Consider the following 23,039-nt stretch of genomic DNA (forward strand, 5'->3'; position numbering starts at 1 on the left):
TTTACTTTGATTGTCCTTAGAGGTTCTAACGCAATTAAATACTCATAATAACTCATGGATGCAACAAGAAAGACGGGAATTAAGTATAATGCGGTCAACTACCATGGAGATTTGTCCACCCCAAGAAAACAAAATATGTAAACCTTGCCAAATTGTACGGCCTTAAGTAGAAATGTGATGATTTTCTGAAAAAAAAGCTTTTGTTGATACCTTAGCTCCCTTCCTCTCAAAATTTTCGGCTTTTCAACCCCTGGAAAATTTCATTAAGTGTTATTTTACCTGGTTCTTTAAGATCCTGTGGCCCTAATCTAATTTTGCTTGTCAATTTTTAACTTTCAGTACGTTTCAAACAAGATTTTCAACTGCAATTAATAACAATGAAGCCAGTCTGAGAAAAATTTATATTTAATAAGAAATCAGAATTAAATAAAAACCTTTAAAATAGAGTATATTGTAGGTCTTTTATGCTTGAAACATATTATTTATTGCGCAATTTTATTGTATGGCTTCTAAGCCGTCCTACGTATTTCTATTTATAGATATGCTCTAGTGGTTTTATGGTTTCCAGTTTGTCCCAACAAACTATACTAGACCAGTCTCCAATGCTTTAATCGATCTTTTAAATTTTACCAACTTTCAATGTGTAACAGCGCACAGTGAGACCCTAAAATCTTGCAATACAAGAGTTGTCCTATAAGAAAAACCATATATTACGGATTTTTGGACCTTTTCATTTACCTTTGGGGAATAATGATAGATAGATAGATAGATTCATTCATACGAGGGCTCTTTTGGACCATGGTGAAACACAACAAGCAAGCAAAGAATACAACATCAAAACGCAAACTGGCTAAACACTAGAAACGAATATTCAAGAAAATTTTCACGATGCTTCATACCAAACCGGACGAACCTTCCTTTAATTTTTACATCTAAATATTACCTAGTTTTCAGAACTTCCAAAATTCAATATCTTTCCCCAGCCTCCCGACCAAATATTTCCTCCCGCAATTCCATCAATTCTTTACATTTCCCTTAAAAAAAAGTAACAAGGCCTCATCCATCTCTCCACACGTAGGGCAACTGTAAGGACCATTCCTCAATCCAGTCCTCACTAAATGTTTCCTTCGTTCTTCAGGGGGTTTCCCCCTTACAGACAATGTAGACCATGTCAGATACATGTAGACAGAATCTAAAAAGAGCTCTGGCATATTTTCTAAAAAGTTTCAAGCGCAGTTCGAAATTTTCAAATGATCCCCCACCTCTGGATTCAAATCATGTGGATATTCCTTGATAATACAAGTAAAAGTTTTTTCCTGTCGTCCAAACAGAAACTATAAGTTAACATTGTTAGGGAATTACTCTAACAAATCAAATTAACGCTGAATAAGGCTTTTGCTAAATTCCCAGCACAAAAAGCGTTATGAAGCAAAGGAGGATGACTAGTTCTATACTTATAACACTAATAGAGAGTTCAGGACAGCTAATACTTCATACACTTAGTTTATTTCTAGCGTATTTATTCTTTCTTTCTTGAGGTTCTCTTGGCTCCACAAACAATCCCTGAAATTTTTATTTCCAAGCTTGCATTTTAAATTTCCCGCCCAATTATAACGTTTCCACGAATTTATAGCAAACAATAATTTTAGCCAATAATTCTGTCTCCGCCGTCCTTATAAAAACTGTTAACTAACAATCGGGCGGCAGAAGAAAGCCATAAGCCTCCTTGTGCAGCTCAGTGAGTAATTTCTCAGTGAGTAAGTGATTAGTAGACTGAGTAATCGGATTGATTTATAATTTTGACAGAGTTACACTTTCTCGAATTTCAGACACATAGGTTATGATTCCCAAAGGGTGGAGTTAAGCTGGGGTGTCTGGGTCATCTTTTGGGATGAGGGGCTTTATACCTCCACTAATGGATGAACCAACCTGGTGAAGTTCCTTTTTTCAACTAAGAGTGAAATCTTGCATTTCCCGAAGCATGGGTCTCAGTCCTATATCAGACTGTAGAAAAATGTTGTCAGGTTGTAGAACATTTTAACACACACCAAATTGCAGCAAACGAAAATATATTAAAACGTGCAAAATCTTTTCTGGGACAGAGAAAATAAAGTAAAAAGTTACTATACAAAAATAATAACATAGTCTTAGCATTTGGCTTCAAATCGGGAAGCCTTTCTTAAGTTAAGAAATACTAGCTGAAACTAAATATATGAAAAAAAAAACACAAAAACGCTAGACAAAAAAAAAGGAAAAAAAGAAATGAAAATCACATTTAAACAAAATCCAATTATATAAAGCGCCATAGCCCAAACAACAAAGCACAAGGCAGGGTATCTGTTGTCCAAATATATTACGTCTAATTATCTTTGAAATGGAATCCAAGCAGAATACAACATATTTTTTTTTAAATCCTAGATCAAAATCAGAAGCACAAGTTCGTTGACTTTTTCCCAAGATTATTTCATCTTGACCTACACTATTGAACTGTAAATTAGAATGGGACTTCTTGTTCCTCGTTATTATCATAAGTACAAAGGGTTTTGAATTAGTTTTTAATTAAATATATTCGAGATTTACCTTAATTGACATTCCTCTTCATCTCTACTATGGTTAAAAATTCAGAGAGATACGCCAAATTTTTTCCAGAGGTGGGGGTAAGACAAAACAAAGTTTTTTCTTTGACAAAGACGGCTGAAAACCTTCTATATACCAAATTTCAGGTAAGTGTTTCTCGCTGTGATGCGGGACTTTACAGAATTTGAACTTGAACGGAAGAGGAATCTCTTCAGTAATGCCTCCAACTACTATTTCAATTTCAAACAGCTCTTGTTTTCTATGGCAATAATTTTTGTTTATTTGTTTTGTTTCTAGGAAAAATATTTAATGTAAGAGAATTTTTCAGTCGCTTACATAAAAATTAAGACCAGTAAAGTGCGCGCACAAATAGCGACACTAAACCTCCGCTTTGTCATATACTTTGCGATTTTCTTATCTATTTTTCATTTTTTTTTTTCAGAAAGAGTTGCTATTAAAATAATTGACAAAGTGGGCCTAGATTCAAAAGGCTTGGTAATGCTGTCAAGAGAAATAGAAAGTATGACTAAATTGGATCATCCTCATATTGTCAGGTAAGCTATAGAAATCTTCTAACTTTTTATTTTGTGTTTACACATTCATATCTTATAACTTCATGGTAAAACATTAATCGTCTGTAAAATGATGCACCTATTCAGATGTTTAAAGTAATTGGAATCAAAAAAACTTTTTCATTTATTCGGTTGATGTGGGTTGAAGGAAAAATGCACAATAATAGCCTATATAATTGGATAATAGCACCATTTTGAAATAGGAGAACACCCATTTTATAGTCATTTTCAGTAAACACTGGTTCTGGTATCGCAATAAGTTTTAATGTAGGTATTCAGCTGCTACAATATGTTTTAAACAGCCTTTCTGTGAGTTGTAAATTTTAATTCGTTTTTTTTGGCAATGAAATGCCACTTTTTGTATAGTTACTACACTTTTTTGTGTATTTGCTTAACTGTAGTTACTTTTTTGTATAGTTGCTGTATAGCTCGTTTGACATTGTATAGTTGGAATGAACTGTTACTTTTTTTTATAGTTGCTTCACTTTTTCCATCTAGTTCTTTCACTATAGTTACTCTTTTTATATAGAAATATAATTTTACTTTGTATATTTGCAATGAAATAATTAGCGACGAAGACCACATATTCCTTATAGAATAAACAAAACTTAGCAACAATAGGGAAATTTTTCCAAGATCATGGAATTCAATTCAGTTGAAATTTTGGCCGTATGTCCAAGGGCCGTCTTCCGCACAACGCCAGAAAATATATATATATATATATATATATATATATATATATATATATATATATATATATATATATATATATATATATATATATATATATAATAGTTGTCTGTCTGTCTGTGGATCAGGTGACGTCATGTTTCTGTGTTGACTGACGTCATGAAATTAGTTGTCGTCATTTTTGCTTTGACGGTGACGTCATTAACGGTATTTAAGACATTTGTTCACGGAAAAATGTTTAATTGTAAAATGACTGAAGAACCTACAATGGCAACAGCCGAGGAAGCTGCTCAAAGAGTTTATGCCAAAAAACTTGCTGCTGATAGAGAAAGTAAGAAAAGAAAGCGTTCCGAGGAATCACAAGAACAGCAAGAAAACAGGCTTGCGGCTAAAGAACGCAAAACCGCGCAGTTAGATGAAAATCCACCTGGACAGCGAGAGTCAAAACATATCAAAACTGAAAATGATAGCGATGATGATTGGGTTTGGGATTTTGACTTGGATAAGGTCATCAATGCCTACCAGATTTAAGTTAAAAAAACAAAGGTTCGTCGATATGTACTTCATAGTGACGCTGAAAAATAAAGAAGAAAAAGAAAACTGAAAAAAGAAAAAAGGTAAAAAACTAAAAAAAAACTAAAAAGAAAAAACACTCAAAGATAAATTACAGACCGGGACACAAATGACGACCGAGACAGAGGGAATATAAGTGACGACCGGGAACCTCAAAGAGAAATTACAGACTGGGACACCCGGACACAAATCACGACTGGGACTCAGGGAATATAAATGACGACCGGGACACAGGGACACAACTACAACGGGGACAACGGGGGCACAGGCGGGATATATAAATGACGACCGGGACACAGGGATTGTTCTAATAGAAATTACAGACCGGGACACAGGGAATATAAATGACGACCGGGACACTCAAAGAGAAATTACAAACTGGTACACCGGGACACAAATGACGACCGGGACACAGGTAATATAAATGACGACCGGGACACAGGGACACATCATTAGAATAATGAGGTATAGATCTGAATACGGATTGTTTTTCCCATGGACAATTATATGTTGCATGTTCAAGAGTCAGTAAACCTGACAATCTATTCATATGCACAGACAATGGGACAGCGAAGAATGTTGTATATACGCATGTTTTACGTAGTTAAAAACATATATTTATATCTATCTCTATTCACAGGTGGGACACAGGGACACAACTACAATGGCGCGTAACTAATATGGCGCGTAACGACTTACGCGCGCGGGGGGGCTTGGGGGGCGCGAAGCACCCCACCAACTAGGTGTTGGGGTGGCGCGAAGCGCCACCCCAACAGCTAGTATATATATATATATATATATATATATATATATATATATATATATATATATATATATATATATATATATATATATATATATATATATATATATATATATATATATATCATGAAAAGAGAAATCACCAATGCAACAGCACAAACACACAAAAAAAAAAAAAAAGACAGAAGGAGAAAAGGAAGACTGTTTTCCTAAATTAGTGATTAATATAGACCAGCACTTGAATGAGGCCTTAACCCTACTCATCCATACAATCACATAGGTCAAACAGCATAGCCACACACAATCAACCATAAAGAATAATCCATGGACAGGCAGTCATGTCGTCAATAAGTATAAGTCGTCATTTACCAAACAATAGAAAAAATAATATAGACAAATAATTCAGAGGCAACACCCAACATAAGGGCTCATCAGGAGAATACACTGGCCTATATAGGGTTTCGCCACTCTAAATTCTCTACCCAGCACAGTGTTGTGGCTACCACAGAATATCCATGGCATCCCCGCGTCAGGTATCACCCCCAAAATACATGCCTATGAAAAAAAAAACAGCAAATGTAAAACAACCAAGTAAAACCAAAACAAGCTTATCCTGTTAATATATCCCTCCCTTTAGCAACAATAGGTAAACTAAATATTATAAATTTTACCAAATCACAAATATTAACACATTGCAAAAAACCTGAATGAACTAAAAAATTATAGAATTCATCTTTACCATGTGGCTAATTTTTAAGAAAATCCGCTCAATTAGAAACACAATTCAAAATAAATGGCGCTGCGACAACATTTCTCGAACCTCCGAAATTAGTTGAAAATTTCTTTAAGTATTTCTAGATAATTCTTTTGATATTTATTTAAAAGTTCGTTATAATGAAAACTAAATTTTTTAAATTTCCAAGTTAATTTATTTGCAGAAAAACCTCTTGATATCAATTTTTGGCTTAAGATATATATATATATATATATATATATATATATATATATATATATATATATATATATATATATATATATATATATATATGTATATATATATATATATATATATATATATATATATATATATATATATATATATATACCGACGAAGTGGTCCTAGAATATTACGAAAGGGCTCGTTCTACCGGAAATTGAAAATAATAGTGCTCCTTTTAAATGACCAAAAAATTCGAGGAGAACTAGGCCTCCTTCCATGCTCATTTTTGTCCCAAAGTCACCTGATCAAAGTTTGAGATAGCTATTTTATTCAGCATAGTCTAAATATCTAATAACTACGTCCTTGAGGTTGACTTAATCCCCTACGGTCCCCGGGGGAAGGGCTGCAAGTTATGAACTGTGCCCATTGCTTAAGTATAGTATTTATTAATGGGAAATATGGTGGAATTTTCAGGGGAATTTTTTTCGTGGGTTGAGGGGGTGTGGATACGTGGGAGTATCTTTCAACGGAGGATTTTCTATGGGGAAAGTAAATTTTCCATGAAGTGGGTGCTGTATTTCCCAGCATTATTTAAAAATGACCAGAAATTAGATAAAAACACCAAGGGGATACTATATCAGGGGACATTTATAAAGGATTGAAACAAAATTTGAACTTAGCGTAAAGAGCGAAGTATTGGCGAAGGGGCGAACCCCCTCATGTACGTGGTGATTTCTGTTCGTTTTATGTGTTGATGTTACTCCTTACTTTAAGTTGAAAAAATTTGTGTTTTATTCAATTTACATTAAGTGCTGATCCTTTCTTTGGGAAACAGCTTATTTAACTACTTCTGACAGTGTCAGAAGCGTAAAATATTAGACACGATCGAAGAGCATTAATGACTTATAAGAGTAAGAACTGATGCTAGTGTCGGCCAAAAAAAAAAAAAAAAAAAAAAAAAATCACCGAGCATTGGCAACACTTGGCATTTTTTCAAATTTGTAACCATTTTTCTGTCAGGAACTGAGATAAGACACTTAATACTACACTAATTTTACCAACTACATAAATTCAACTAAGTACAATGAATTCAAAGTGTTTACAAACGCTAGATGGTGTTTTTCATCGACACTAGCGCCATACCCCACTCTTTTAAGTCACCCATACTCTTTGTACACGAGCTTTAGACGTAACAATGACAAAATGGTCTTCTCGTCATTACCATTCAGTGTTAAACTGCAGATTTCCTCTGTTTTTCCAGCCTATCTGATTATATTATAATAATAAATGATACGTAATCACGTAAATAAAAACAAATTAATAAAAGTATAGAATTCCTGAATAATGATCATAAGATTATATGATCAAAAATCCTTGTACAAATCCGCAATCTCTGCGAGTAAGGAGAATTTGAAATCCAATAGTCTTTTCTAAATGAGGTCTTCTTGAGATTGTTGGTAATCAAGCAGTGGTTTACCTATGTCTTTTGCTATATTTTTGTAGAAAGTTTTCTCTGTTGAGACTGTTGGTAATCATAGGAGTAGTTTACCTTTGGCTTTTGCTATATTTTTGTAGAAAGTTTTCTCTGTTGAGATTCTTGGTAATCAAGCAGTAGTTTACCTTTGTCTTTTGCTATATTTTTGTAGAAAGTTTTTCTGTTGAGACTGTTGGTAATCATAGGAGTAGTTTACCTTTGGCTTTTGCTATATTTTTGTAGAAAGTTTTCTCTGTTGAGATTCTTGGTAATCAAGCAGTAGTTTACCTTTGTCTTTTGCTATATTTTTGTAGAAAGTTTTTCTGTTGAGACTGTTGGTAATCATAGGAGTAGTTTACCATTGGCTTTTGCTATATTTTTGTAGAAAGTTTTCTCTGTTGCCTCAGCAACCTCAAGAACTACATTGTTCTCATTACTTTCAGTTAATAAGATATCTAAGCTCTGTTGCTAGGTTTTGGGAGTTCCACTTGTGTTTGATGATAATGTTGTCTTTTTGACAACCTTGGGAAAAACGCTATTAATTTCTTCATTAAATGAACGGAACATGTATCAATAAGACACAATTTATTTGGTGAACCATTTAAACAAGAAGAAGAAACATGGAATCTTGAATGTGCTAAATTTAATATCGAACCATATGGAGAAAAATATTTACTCAATGCCACTATTGTTCTACTGATTAATATTGATACGAAATAATATTTCGCTTTTTCTTATATATTATAGTAAGGAGCGACATTAAAACTTAAAACGAACTGAGATTATTCCGTATATGAAAGAAGCTGTCCCCTCCTCAACACTCTTCCCTTTATGCTAAAGTTAGTTACTTTTTAAAACAATATAAAACTTTGGCGTAAAGAGTGGGGTGTTGAGGAGGGGAAAGCCCCTTTCATATAGAGAATAATATTTTGTTTTTTTTATTTATTCTGTAAATGAAAGGGGCTATCCGCTCCTCACCACCCCGGTTTTTAACATAAAGTTTTATATTGTTTAAAAAAGTAGAGTTATGAGAAAGAGTCAAACCTTAGCGTTAAGAGTGGGGGGGTTGAGGAGGGGACAGCCCCTTTCATGTACGGAATAATTTTTGTTCGTTTTAAGTTTTAATGTCGCTCCTCTTACTCTCAGTTAAAAAAAAAACTTGTTTTTTTATCTCAGTTAAAAAAAAACTTGTTTTTTTTATATTTAATATTGAGACTAAGCCTAACTTGTCTGTATAATGAATCTGTTTAAGAGCAAATCTGTATGGCAAAATAGTGATTTTTTGTGAAATTTTTTGCAATTGTCCCTCATGAAGTAATTTTCATAACCATTGTTGCGCAATATCATGTGAAAAGAGTGCAAGGGTGCAAGTCGTTAGGACTTGAAGGGTCTAATGCCATATCCTTTACCTTACCTTTTTGACCTAGTCCTCACATGATTTAAAGCAAAAGATTCTGTGAAATACTACAGGGACTGTGACCGATGGCTTATAGGTGCGGATTAACACTTGCGACCACTTCTCGCCTAAAGACTTGCATGTTTTGTTTGTCGTTTAGAAAAACCACTTTTACTCAATTTTAAAAAATGTATATTTTATGAAATATAATAACAAGAAGGTTTTTCTGGAATATAAAATCAGTGCAAAATTTAACTGAAGACAGAAAAAAAAGCAAAGCAAAATTTGCTGATTTGCTTAACGATCTCACCCCAGATTCAACTGTTTTATTTAATTTGTTTTACTTTTTAGCTTTGTGTGATTGATGTGTAATCGATTTACGTTTCCTTTTAGATTATTTGAAGTTGTTGAGACATTGAGTCGTGTCCACTTAGTTATGGATTATGCTCCTTACGGAGAACTATACAATCAGATAATGACTGAAGGAGCTCTACCCGAAAATGAGGCGAGATTAGGGTTTTTCCAGCTAGTGTCTGCAGTGGAGTATATGGTAAGTCACCTCGTTTCGGTAAATTATAAGGTCACATTTATCTCTTTTGTCAGCTAGTGAATTTCTTATTAATCTACATACTTATAGGACAATTTTAATGAAGTTCCGAATGTGTATCTTTTTTGTGTTTTTTTTTCTATTCACAAGGGCTTCCTTGATCCAGTAGACTATGGATGTAATTCCCAAACTTGCGAAGGAAAAAGGTCGACCTCTTTTTTCCAGATAACTCTACGTTTAGAAAGCAAAAATTCTGTGTCATCGTTGTTTCTTTTCCGAGACATAATATTTGAATTTCCCTTACCCTACAATTTACTCAACTCAACTCAACTTTATTAATATCAAATAATTAATTCATGCATCTCTTTTAAAACTCCCACAAAAGGCTCCATGGCATGTGAACGCAGGGAAAAACATTACAATCATATCTATCAAGGCTCATAATACAAGATAAGGGAAATAAACACAGAGAGGAAAAAAATAACAAAAAAGAAAAACGGAAAAATGCCAAGTTTTACCAAACTTTTTTTTAATTATGTACGCTCAATTGAAATGGCCAACTAATATATAATACTATTACGATTTATATAAAAAAAAAGAAGAACAATGAAAAAAGAACAAGATGAATGGGATGGAAACCATTAAAATTTTAACCTGCCCTCCCCCAGTAGTTCCCAAGATAGTTGTTTCATCCATAACATAAAATACGAAGTCGCCTTGTCTTCAAGAGTCCCTTGCCTCCTAAAATTTTCAACTCGATACCCTTAGCTATTTCACAGATATTTCAGGTATGCTATTTTGATACCCTTGTATCACTTAGTGTCTTTTTGATTTACCTCATTACTTCGACATGATGTATACCATAGTGGTTTATAGTTCAAAACATTCAGGTTGGCCGAAGAACAGTTTACCGCTTGAAAGACAACCAGTCACCGGCGACTGGTGACCGGTCATCGTGCTTGCTCCACAAGTGCTTCAAAAGTTTTGGCTTGACCCAAACCAATGTTGTTTGTGAGATGTTGCAGATAGGTCACTTATGTATACTGAACATAGTTTCAAATCGATAAAACAAGCCATTCGCCGCGATATTGCATGTAATTTGAAAACTCGGATGCGTCTTCCTATATACTCAAAAGCCCGTCCTGTTTCCACAGTTCACCCTTATCCATGGTGCCCTCGGGGTAATGTTGACACTGGTGGCAAGGTTTTTAACCCTTTTGACGCTTCTAAACAAAATCAATGTCTCAAAATTTAGATTCAACAACCACAAGGATTACAACGAACCGCGTAGCCAAAAAGGCAAAGGATGGAGACTTGATACACTCCTATCACATTTGGCCCTTTAAAAGGGCATTAAAATTTCAGATTTCAATTGAATGAAGCCCCTTCAAATTTCCTATGACCACCCTTCAATGCGATATGGTCGTGGATAATCATGATTCTGGCCGTTTGTCTTGCGTCGTTTCGGGGGAAACGCCAGTTTTTTCTTCGGAAATTGAATCTGTTAGCCCGAGAACTTAAGGATATAATTTTGGAACTTTTAGATATTTATGGACAAATAAACGTTCAAATGGGGATAAATATATTTATTTAGACAGCGAAAACAGGCATAAAAGTCTAGATATTTCTATCACATATACAATGATCGCCATCTGCAGAAATACTAAAGTATTAAAATTAAAACTAACATATTTATACAAAACAAAATAATTTACCGTTTGGTTATTTGCAAAATAATGAACTTCCATGTTATTCACTAATTTATTTTTTCAGAGAGAGTTCAATGATGAAGTTCATTCAAAGTCTTGATGTAAATTTTCTTCTTTAATCTTGCCCAAAAGTAAAACAGATTTTCAATGAAAATGGCAAAGCCTTTTGTGTCTTCCAACTGTAAACGAAATGTTGAATTTATAGTTGTTCACTTGGATGGTCTCATTCCCCACACATATGACGTTTTTTCGACGTAATACCTTAGATTAGGTATCATCTTCTCAGACTAAACTGCCTTTCTATGACGAGCAAATAAACGTTCAACATTTCCCTTGCAATTTAAAAGACACAGAAGACTTCGCTTCGCCACCTTTATTGGAAATGTATTTTAAATTTACGCAAGATTAAAGAAGAAAATTTGCATCAAGACTTTGAATAAACTTTGTCATTGAACTCTGTCCGAAAAAAATGTAGTAAATAACCCGGATGTTCATTATTTTGTGAATGACCCAAAAGTTAATTATTTGTTTTGCATAAATAGGTTAGTTTCAATTTTAATATTTCCAATGATGGCGATCGCCGTATATATGATCAAAATATTTAGACTTTGTACCTGTTTTCGCTGTCTAAATAACTGGATATATCCCCATTTGAATGTTTATTTGTTCGTCACAGAAAGGCAGTGTGGTCCGAGAAAATGATGCCTAATTTAAGGTGCTATGTCAAAAAAAATTAGACATTTACACTTTTTTGAGCAAAATTAGCATCTTAAAATTTTAATCATATGACTCAGAAGGTTGCGTAAGTATGGTTAGCAAAAGGATATATAGGGCTTGTTCCCCTCCACTGACATTTCAAAAACTAGCAAGAACTATCAGTTTCCAGTCAAAAGACCTTCCTCTGAAGTTCTGCAGCCACCCACTGCATAGAAACTGGCTGAGGGGGAATTTACCTCTTTGGTTAGGCACCACTGGAGTGTAGTATCATACATGAAGAAGGAAAATTTACCCTCTTACTACCTATCATCAGGACAACTATATCTTGATAGAATATACAGTAGGGGTACTGCAGAGTGACAGTTCCTATTTTATTCTTGATATTTTTCGGGTGTTCCACAAAATAAGTTACCTGCACAGGTAGAGTGAGTGTCTCCCTATACAAAGGTTTTTTTCTGGAAAAATCGGCGGAGAAAACTTGAAAATCATGACCCGAAAATTACATCTTGCCATTCCAGTGCCCTACCATAAATAGTTGAAGGGGTACACTTTTTCAGGAAGGAATTTCATTAACAAAGTATTATTGTACAACAAGTTTGAACATAAGCAGTTGGAGGAAGAGTAAGGGGTGTATGGTATTATAGTATACAAAATCAAGGTTTCAGCCCGGGAACTAATGAAAAAATACATCCAGTGCACGAATTCTGCTGCACTGTGGAGTCCCTGAAAATAGGGTATTTCTGATTTCTCATTTGTTCTCAAAGTTCAGTAGAGATGTCCACGTCCACACGCTCCTGGAACTAATAAATGAAGGTCTTGGTTACAGGGTTGTCTTTTGTCTCCATAACTGTTTAATTCATTCCTAATCGCAGAACTGCCTCTTGCCAAAACTGTATACAACCCAGTAACTAATGGTAAACTAAATAATAAAATAGCATATGCAGACGACACTTCGAAATTTAATGGCTTAGAACACCTTTAGGATGGCCACAAATAAAATAACACCAAAGAAATGCGGGTACCTCAAGACCCTGGGTCAAAAGATGCTCTGTAATAACCAATGGAGAGCTAGTGGAAAATTTTGAATCCTTTGTCTGCGTGAACCTTTTGAATACCCCAATCATGTATAGCACTCCTATCCACAGGCTGATAGTCAGGAGGCTGGTACCTACTGATAACTAAAAGTAAAACTGGAGACTGGTATCTACACGGAACATTGGTCAAACATAAGAAATATAAGTAAGACTGGATACTGGTACCTACTACTACCTAGGCAGACCGTTGGTCAAACATAAGAAAAATAAGTAAGACTAGAGACTGATACCTACATAGTGGTACCTATTGATACCTTCGTGGACCATTGGTCAATCATAAGAAAAATAAGTTTGCCTACCTTGGCAGTTTTTTAACTCAGCAATGATCACCCTAACTCATCAGGCCAAAACTTGGCCTGACCAGTTCCAACTTCAAGGGCCTACTGGCAATCCAGAAAAGTAAGACATTGTCGATATTCTTAAAGGTCCGATTTTTTAACTTGCCATTAATCCTCACCGCTTTATACTCAAGTGAAACTTATTAGCATTGCTGGACTTGATAGCTTATTTCATTGCAACACAATTAATGGAATTTACCTTTTTTCTACTGTTGCCTCTTTTTGTAGTGGAAATGGGGTAATAGACCAATCTTGGAGGAGGGAAAGTGTTTCTTATTTTTCCTACTTCTTTGGAGGTATTTATAAATGCTTATATTTCTCTAATCGTTTTTCCCGAATTTTCTCCTAATAAGAGAGGATTACTAACTTTTATTTTAACTTTAGACGCTTAAATTAAATAAAAGTAATTTGTAAATCATAACAATAAGGAAGGGCAATAGGGTGAACCATCAAATTCCATAGTTGATCCGAATAATTCGAGGATTTGATTTTTCGAGCTTTTCTATATTTGTGTGTTTAGGTCATTGATCAATGACCAAATAGACCTATATCCAATGAACAATTAACTATGATGAAATATGCCTATACTTTTAGCATGACCAAGGAATCGTTCACCGTGATATCAAAGCAGAAAATGTATTTATATATGAGAAAAACTGCCTAAAGTTGGGTGATTTTGGCTTCACAACATGCTTAAAGTCCTTACAGGAAGCATTGGATACTTTTTGTGGATCTCCCCCGTACGCTGCACCAGAGCTGTTTACCGAAGATACGTACATTGGGCAAGGTGTAGATATATGGGCACTGGGAGTTCTTCTATATTTCATGGTTTGTGGAAGAATGCCATTTGAGGTAATCTATTCTGTTTAAGTTTTAGCTCACTCCAAATTTTGAGAAAAAAATTAAGACATTTCGCTAATTTGTAAAAAGAAAGTTGCTGCCCTCCCTTGAGGATGAAACAAAAACGGAATTTTTCATAAGTTTGTATTGGAATATTAACTTTTTATCGTTTGTAATTATAGATTGAGTAGATTGGTTTCTTGCATAGTATTTTGCTAAAATTTTGCCAATTTTTCTGTTTTGCTAAAAAATTGCCAAAATTTCGCCAAGATTTCAAACTAAAGCATTTTCCTAAATTTGAAATTTCCTATTTTTCCTATATCCTATTCCTTGGAAATTTCCTTTTTGAATTAAATTTCCTAAATTTACTAAGTTTGAGCCTCTTTCCCCCAAATATATAAATTTATGCTAGCTATAAATATATGTTAACACTTTACGTGTTGCAACTAATGCCTCTAAGGGTTTGGGTTAAAGATATGAGAGTAAAATATTCTTCACTTACGGCCAACTGGGTTTTCTTCAAAAAAAGTTTCATTATTTCCAAGCTTTACATTTTATACACTTCACAATTTTATTTGGATACCAAAAGGGCAGCTTATCGCTTGCTCTTTTCTGTGGGTGTCCTTGAGAACGTCTTTTCGTAGACTATTTTAAAGTGTTTCTCTTTGATCAATACTTCTATTCTTACAAAAACAGCAACTTTTGTATCATGCTTCAAACTTACTAAAAATTTAATAGATGTACTGAAATTCCCCACAAAAATTAGTATTTATAGATTTCTAGATTTGTAGTTATTAAACAAGTGTCTTTATAGTTGTTATGATACTATATTAAGCATCATTTCAAAAAAGTTGTATTCTTATAAACCATTTTCTACACACTTTAGCCTATTTTTCTTTTCTTTTCTCTTTTGAATAAAAACACCTTATCAAAATGCCTACAATATTATCACCCTCTCTTTTTTGTTGCCGTTTTGTTTGTTTTTACTTGTTTCCAGTTTATACCCTTAGATATAGTTTCACTTCATCCTTAGGTGGAAGTTGAGCATTGTAATTTGGGTTTATAGCAAATGCATCTTTTCGGTAGCTATAGCCATAAGGAAGGTTTACGCAATTGCCTTTAAATTCTACTACACTCATTAAATTGCCAATACCCTTTTTTCTAATTGCATTGCAATTAGTTCAATTGTAACTTATTAAAAAAATGTAAGCAGAAAACCTTCAGAATAATCAAGCTTTTAAAGCTAGGGAGATCATCTTTTAAAGTGCCGAAAGCTTCAGAACAAAAATAATAGTTGCCCCCTGCTCCTGTGCCCATTTAGGTCTATTTATACATAACAGGGTGTTGGGGTGGCGCTTCGTGCCACCCCAACACCTAGTTGGTGGGGGCGCTTCGCGCCCCCCAAGTTATATATATATATATATATATATATATATATATATATATATATATATATATATATATATATATATATATATATATATATATATATATATATATATATATATATATATATATATATATATATATATATATATATATATATATAGGTTTTAACTACGTAAAACTTGCGAATATACAACATTCTTCGATGTCCCATTGTCTGTGCATATAAATAGATTGTCAGGTTTACCGACTCTTGAACATGCAACATATAAATGTCAGTGGGAAAAACAATCCGTATTCAGATCTATACCTCATGATTCTAATGATTGCCCTTGAGCTTTGTTGATTGCTAATCGAACATTCTCTGTGTTCCCATCGTCATTTATATATCCCCCTGTGCCCCCCGGCGTCCCCGTTGCAGTTGTGTCCCTGTGTCTCGATCATTTATATTCCCTGTGTCCCGGTCGTCATTTGTGTCCCGGTGTCCCAGTCTGTAATTTCTCTTTGAGTGTCCCGGTCGTCATTTATATCCCTGTGTCCCGGTCGTCATTTACGTCCCGGTGTCCCGGTCTGTATATACATTCGTTTTTGAATTGGTATATGATGAAATAAACTTATTGTTTTTTTCATTTTTTTCTTTTTTATTTTTTTTATTTTTTTTAGCTGTTATAGTTTTTTTTTCTTTTTTCTTTTTTGTTTTTGTGTAGTTTTTACCTTTTATAGTATTTTTTTATTTTTATTTTAATTTTTTTGGTTTTCTTTTTCTCCTTTATTTTTCAGTTTTTTCCTTTTTTAGTTTTTTTTCTTTTTTAGTTTTGAAATTTTTTTGTGTTTTTTCCTTTTTTTCCTTGTAGTTTTTTTTTTTGGTTTTTACCTTTTTTTTAGCTTTTTTAGTTTATTTTCTTTTTTTAGTTTTTTTCTTTTAGTTTTTTTTGTAGTTTTTACCTTTTTTAGTTTTTTTTATTTTTATTTTTTTTAGTTTTCTTTTTCTCCTTTACTTTTCAGTTTTTTTTTCCTTTTTTAGTTTTTTTCTTTTCTAGTTTTTAGTTTTTAGTTTTTACCCTTTTTTAGATTTTTTAGTTTTTTAGTGTTTTTTATTTTTAGTTTTTTTTTGTAGTTTTTACCGTTTTTTAGTTTTTTTTTTATTCTTTTGTATTAACACTAAAGTCAAGGTTCGAACCTGGAACCTCTCGAACCTAGAACCTGGAACATAACGCGTTACCAACTCAGCTACATCGGCATGAATACTTTCGTTTTTGAATTGGTATATGATGAAATAATTCAGACGTCATATGCGGACAAACATGACGTCACTCGACAGACAGACAGACAGACAACTTATTTTTATATATATAGATAGATAGATAGATAACCACAATTTTTAAGGATTTTTCTTTAGTATGTTATTATGAAATTTTTATGGTACTGCCAAATTTTGTACGTGTTGTCAAGTTACACTAGGGAAATAGATGAACATAATTAGTTAATTAAACTTGATAATACTTTTCGTCCGTAAAAACTCTGGCACTAACATTTGGTTGATTCCCAAAAATAACTGCACCCTCTAAGCAAAATGGCACCTTCTTAAGTCGTTGGGTGCAATGGGTTTTTCGCTTAGTTTTTGCTGACTTTCGACCCTCTTTTTTTGTTGGGCACCCATTACAAAAAAAAATATACGCTTGCATACAAACGCCTTTTTCATTAAAAATTGGATTTCCGATTTTTTTTTTTCATTTATCAATACTGCTCCATAAATGAATATTTACAATAGTTTTATTATATAGTTTTTTATTATATATTATTATTTTATTTATAGTTTTATTATTTATAGTTTTAAATAGTTTACAATTTAGTTTTTGCTGACGTTACACCCTCTTTTTTATTTGGAACCTAAATAATAAAAAAAAACTATACACTTGCATATTAACGACTTTTTCAGTAAAAATTGAATTTCCAGTTTTTTTCCATTTATTAATTTATATATTTATTAATATTTAATATTTATTTTTTATTATTATTTTATTATTTATTAATATATATCGTTATATATATTTATTAATATATATGTTATATTTATATTAATAAATATATTAATATATTATATATATTAATCTATATCATTAATATATTAATATAATATATATTAATATATTAATATAATATATTAATTAATATAGTATATTAATATATATATATATATATATATATATATATATATATATATATATATATATATATATATATATATATATATATATATATATATATATATATATATATATATATATATATATATATATATAATATATTAATATATAAATATATAATATATTAATAAATATGTTATATTTATTAATATATGTTTATTAATATTTATTATTTATTATTATTTCAATATTTATTAATATATATTGTTCCGTAAATGAATGTGTATATCACTCTGCATCACCTATTCATGTATCGACTCACTCTGTTTTATTGTGACGGGAACTAAAGAAACTCTTTTTATGCGGGAAAAGGCCAGCCAAATCTTTTGACAGATGAAAAAGAATTATTTATCTTTCACCTACACTCGGTAGTTTGTTGTATTTTTAAGTGCTCCATGACGCTGATCTTTCCATGTGGATCTGTATTTTTAACATCAATGACTGGAGAATACCCAACTGCATAGAATTTAAGCGAGCCAAATCAGTATTTCACCATTTCTTTAAACCTATTTATCGCACGAAATGCATTTCAGGCTTTTAGCCAAAAGTCCATTTGGCCATCTCTCTAATTGTAGAAGAAGGAGATGCAAATAAGCTTTTTGAAAGTAGATATAGTACAAACTAGTAGGGCTATATTTGAAATTTAAAACCAAAACCTTTTTTAAAAAGTTAAACTGAACAAATTTACTAATTTCTCGATTGACTGTCAAAACTAACTATTAATTAGTGACTATAGCTAGAGGGAAAGGGGCAAGATGGGCAAGAGGGTGGCAAAACGTTTTATTTACGTTGAAAAGCCCACAAGAGGCAGTCGACAGCCAAGCTATGACAGAAAACGATAATTCTCCATCTTGCTTGCCTATTATCACTCTTTGAAAAATACCTAGCTATATCCATGTGTTGGGAGTTTGTTAATCCTTAGAATTGTTTAAGGAGCACTAAAATAATTAAATTTATTAAAATAATAAAAAAAAATACAGTGAATTCTGATATTGAACTACGATAGTTACCTATAGCTGACTAAACTATATTCAAGTCGATCGTAGTTCTGACTGCAGTTCTGACAAGGTTCAAACATCGAACCGGCTTCTTTGTCAGTGAGGCAACTGTCAGGTTTTTAGGTGAAATTGTCAGTGAAATTTAAAAGGAGCCCGTTTTAGATACCACATGACAACCTTTGTCAAAAACTCTAAAATCCATAAGCAAAATTCCCAGCATCCTTAAGCGACTACGTGCTAGCTCTGGTCAGTGGAAAAAGCTACGAAAAATCAACTAAAGTTCTAGAATAGAAAAGTTTTTTATAGGAAAAAATGCTTTAATTTTTTCATTATTTTTTTGAATTTTTTCAAAAAGCATAATGCTTTAATTTTTGTCCTCCAAGTTTCTGGAGGACAAAATGCTTTAATTTGAATTTTTTTCAATTACCATTATCTAAAGCCAGGGTACAGATGCGTTCTTAGAGTATCATCGTAACAATTGTTTGCATAAGCAAGAACACAATTGATCAAATAATCAAACACGAAAAACATTCTCAATGATAAAAGAAAAATAAGGATAGAAAATATTGTGCGTTTCATTTTATTAGGTTGGTATAGGTAAAAAACGTGGTACTAGACTTGATAGTCCAATCTGGCCATGTTGATCTTCATTTCATGACACTATAGCCAGGAAGCGCAATTGGGGAGGGCCACCAATTTAGCTAGGATGCTTGGAATTACAACCACTAAATGTGCGTTTTCTGTATTTGGTAATATTGCTATAGTTTCTGCCAGTTTTGTGTGGAAATACTAACGCTTTCATTTGCCACGGGAACATTATTGGAGAAAGTAAGGAGTTAAGGTCTAATCCAGGTTGGAAGAAGAAAGAGCACAGATATTTTGACCTCAGGCAGGTTGGTGTTGAAATAGTGGCACCAATTCACAATAATCGGGGGGAGGGGTTGTTTCAGATTTTTTCTCGTTGAAATACCCCAAGCACGTATTTGTTACAAACTCTAAGAGGACAACCACTCTTCATGTCCCTCTACCCTTCTTGTCTCCCTACAACTGGGACCTGAGGTTGTAAAGCGTTTAGAAGTAGTAACAGTAGTAGTAATCTTAGCAGCCGTAGTAGTAATGATATAACATCACAGACTTCAATTAGGTGCGGTTAAAAATTGAATAGCTTCTGGTTACACCATCACTGGCACATTTCTGTAACCTAAGCGCAGTTTTCAGGTCCTTTTGACTTTTTGCTACCTACACTTTGTTCTAAGCAGAGTAGGTTTGATTGGTATTAGTGTGTTGTAAATTTTGAAATATGAGATCCGAGCAGTCACGAAAGAGGGTAGGAGAGGCAAGTTCTTTTTTTTAATTTTATTTTTAACGGAGACACCTGGCACGTACGCAGGGGGGGGGCCTTCGGGCCCGCCACCCCCCCCCCCTCCCCCGAAATTTTATGAAATGTTTAATTTCCCCATGGTTTCTTGGGATTTCTGGCAATAGTAGGATGTTTATTAAGAATCTAGATACATGTGTGAAGCCTTTTTTGGGGGATTTTACAGCATGCAATTATCCGGTCTAGTCACTGCCCAATTATTAACCCATATTCTGTCTAACTTTTTACCCTCTTTGAAGTAATTAGCAATTGTACTATTATTTTTTTTTAAAGAGAGTTTGCTTTCCACAGTAAAATAGAATCATCCTTGATATTAGAGCGTTTATCCCCCCTTTTCAGGATAAAATACAGCTTTTAATGGATCAATTTTGGAAACTATCGTTTTTCATTAATATCTACGTTTTTGCAATAGAAGAACTACTCCCCACAGCACCCATATTGCACTGTTAACCCTAAATTTCCCTTTCAGTGGGATATAATAGATTAATCACTGGTTCTAAATCGCTATGAACATAACCTGAGCCTAAAACGTACTTTTGAGGCTTCAGTCTTTTTCCCCCATCCGCTACAATATTACAGATTAAAGTTAATCTGTATTTTCCGATATACGTGCTTTTTGCATTACTAAATAAAAAAAAGTGCTACTTTATATCTGCTGTTTTGAAGGTTTTGCCCCCCCCCCCGAAAAAAATTCCTGCGTATGTGCCTGGGAGACACAAACAAAATGCGCCCCTTTCATCCCTTTAATTGGCATCGCTCAATGTTAGCAGTCTCTTCAAGCCATGATTTTATTAGATCGTCAATGAGAAAAAAGATATGTTAGTTATTTTCCTTCCCAAAAATTCTTGCTCGTACATTTTTCAGTTGTAAACGTATGTAAAAAGAGCAATTCCAGTTAAAAAGAAACAAAAAGATAAAATACAGCATTTTAAAAAACTTATGTCTGTTAAAAAGCCTCAAATGTTTTGGTATTAGTTAATACATAATAAACCTAAGTGAAACACAAGAATTGGGCAAAAAAATGAAGGTAAGTTGAATAAGGATGTGATAAAATTGGCGGAATCGATTAAAAGCAAATAATATTCTTTAAAATAAAAAAAATTGGAAATACTTCATTTATAGGCTCAAACCGTAGTTGGCTTGAAGACCCAAATTTTGGATGGTAAACTTAGTTACCAAGGAGTACCATCAAAAGTGTGCGAAGAGCTCATCAGTGCCATCTTAAAACCCAAAGCCTCAGACCGGTTTTCACTGAAAGAGATAAAAGAGCACCCATGGATGATAGAGTCTGAAAGTTCACTATCCGTCAAAAAGTACGATCGAGAATCTTTGGAAAAACTTGTAAGTATGTCTTCCTGAATAAAAAGATATGAAATAAAAGTTTGGTATTTTTACTGCGGTGAGGGGTAGTCCTAACCAAGTGGTTAGGTCGCTAAGTTTAAGATCTTTTATCCATGAAGACAGGGCCTCGAGTTCTGAGGTCAATGGTTATAGGGTTTGGAACAAGATTTAGCGATGTGACTCTGTAATCTAAGCAAGATTCGACCAAGTTTTAAAAGGGTACCTGGAGAAATCTGAAGGAAAAATACGGAAAGCGTTGGATGATTTGCCCCAGCCGCGCAGTGCACTCCTGGCCGAAGGCAGTATTTAAGAATTTCGAATTAACTTGTAGTTAGAAGTTGTAGCATATTAAATAAAAAAAACAAGATTTCTGAAATGAAAGTAAGGAGCGACATTTAAAACTTAAAACGAACAGAAATTACTCCGTATATGAAAGCTCTTTACGCTGAAGTTTTTTATCGTTTTAAAAAGTAGAGTTGCGAGAAAGAATCAAACTTCACCGCAAGGAGCGGGGTGTCGAGGAGGAAAAGCCCCTTTCATATACGGAGTATGCGAAACAAAATTGCTATCTCAAAATTTTGATCCGTTGACTTTGGGAATAAAATGAGCATGGGAAGGGGCCTAGGTGCCCTCCAATTTTTTTGGTCATTTAAAAAGGGCACTAGAATTTTTCATTTCCGTTAGAATGAGCCCTCTTGCAACACTACAGGAACTATGACACAGAATTGGAGTGTTTTTTTTTTTTTTTTTTTCATTTCCTGCTCTTTTTAAACTTTATTTAGATGTAAAACTTGAATTGATAGCAAGATTTGAAGATTGTACAATGAAATGGAAATAAGGACAGAACAGCAAAAAAGAAAGAGGGAGAAGGAAAGATCATTAAGGGAGAGGAAACAACAGGAGAGAAGTGCTGGCGTCAATTGGGGAGGGTAGTGAATGGGCTCATTCACCCTAGATATCCTCCTTAATAAAATTTAAATAAAAAATATTTTTGGAGGATATTTCAGACTGGCTTTTTTATAGTTTTATTTAAAATAAAAAAATATCAAAATTACCTCCCCTAGATTTTGAAAAATACATTTTACTCCTTCCCCTTTAGTTGTGGTGGATTAACTGTATTGTAAAAGGAATATAAGAGGGAGTGACGAAGTGATGAAGGGAAAAAGAGTGAACAAGGACTAAACATGGCTTAGAGTATGGGCATAAAAAAGCGGAAGAATATATTAGAATATATCAGACTTTGCCTAACACACTTTTCAAGAATCCTTTTAGGACTAAATATTTGTCACGAAGTGCCTAGCTAGACAGTTCATTCTCTGTCCAGTATTTGTGTTATAAAAGTACACCTAAGCAGCATGGAAATGTGTATCAGACGGAACAGGATCGCATTTCTTGATCAGACATACCATTCAGCTTCCAAAGGGCCAAAACAAACGAAGAACGGTTTTTCTGTTGACAAGAAATTGACCTATGTACCTATGGATCTTGCAAGATGGGTTT

General features: G+C 33.4%; 1 protein-coding gene across 2 annotated transcripts in view; it reads left to right on the plus strand.

Annotated features, from left to right (window-relative positions):
* LOC136033250 (serine/threonine-protein kinase NIM1-like) overlaps nt 1-23,039 on the plus strand; it is a 57,894-nt gene that overhangs the window by 30,579 nt on the left and 4,276 nt on the right. For both annotated transcript variants that reach the window (XM_065713988.1, XM_065713987.1), the window contains exons 4-7: nt 3,020-3,131; nt 9,378-9,534; nt 13,984-14,241; nt 21,321-21,539. In XM_065713988.1, coding sequence (XP_065570060.1) covers nt 3,020-3,131; nt 9,378-9,534; nt 13,984-14,241; nt 21,321-21,539 — 746 coding nt within the window. The remainder of the gene's footprint in view (nt 1-3,019; nt 3,132-9,377; nt 9,535-13,983; nt 14,242-21,320; nt 21,540-23,039) is intronic.

Source organism: Artemia franciscana, chromosome 11 (assembly GCF_032884065.1).
Source record: "Artemia franciscana chromosome 11, ASM3288406v1, whole genome shotgun sequence".
Classification (NCBI taxonomy): Eukaryota; Metazoa; Arthropoda; class Branchiopoda; order Anostraca; family Artemiidae; genus Artemia; species Artemia franciscana.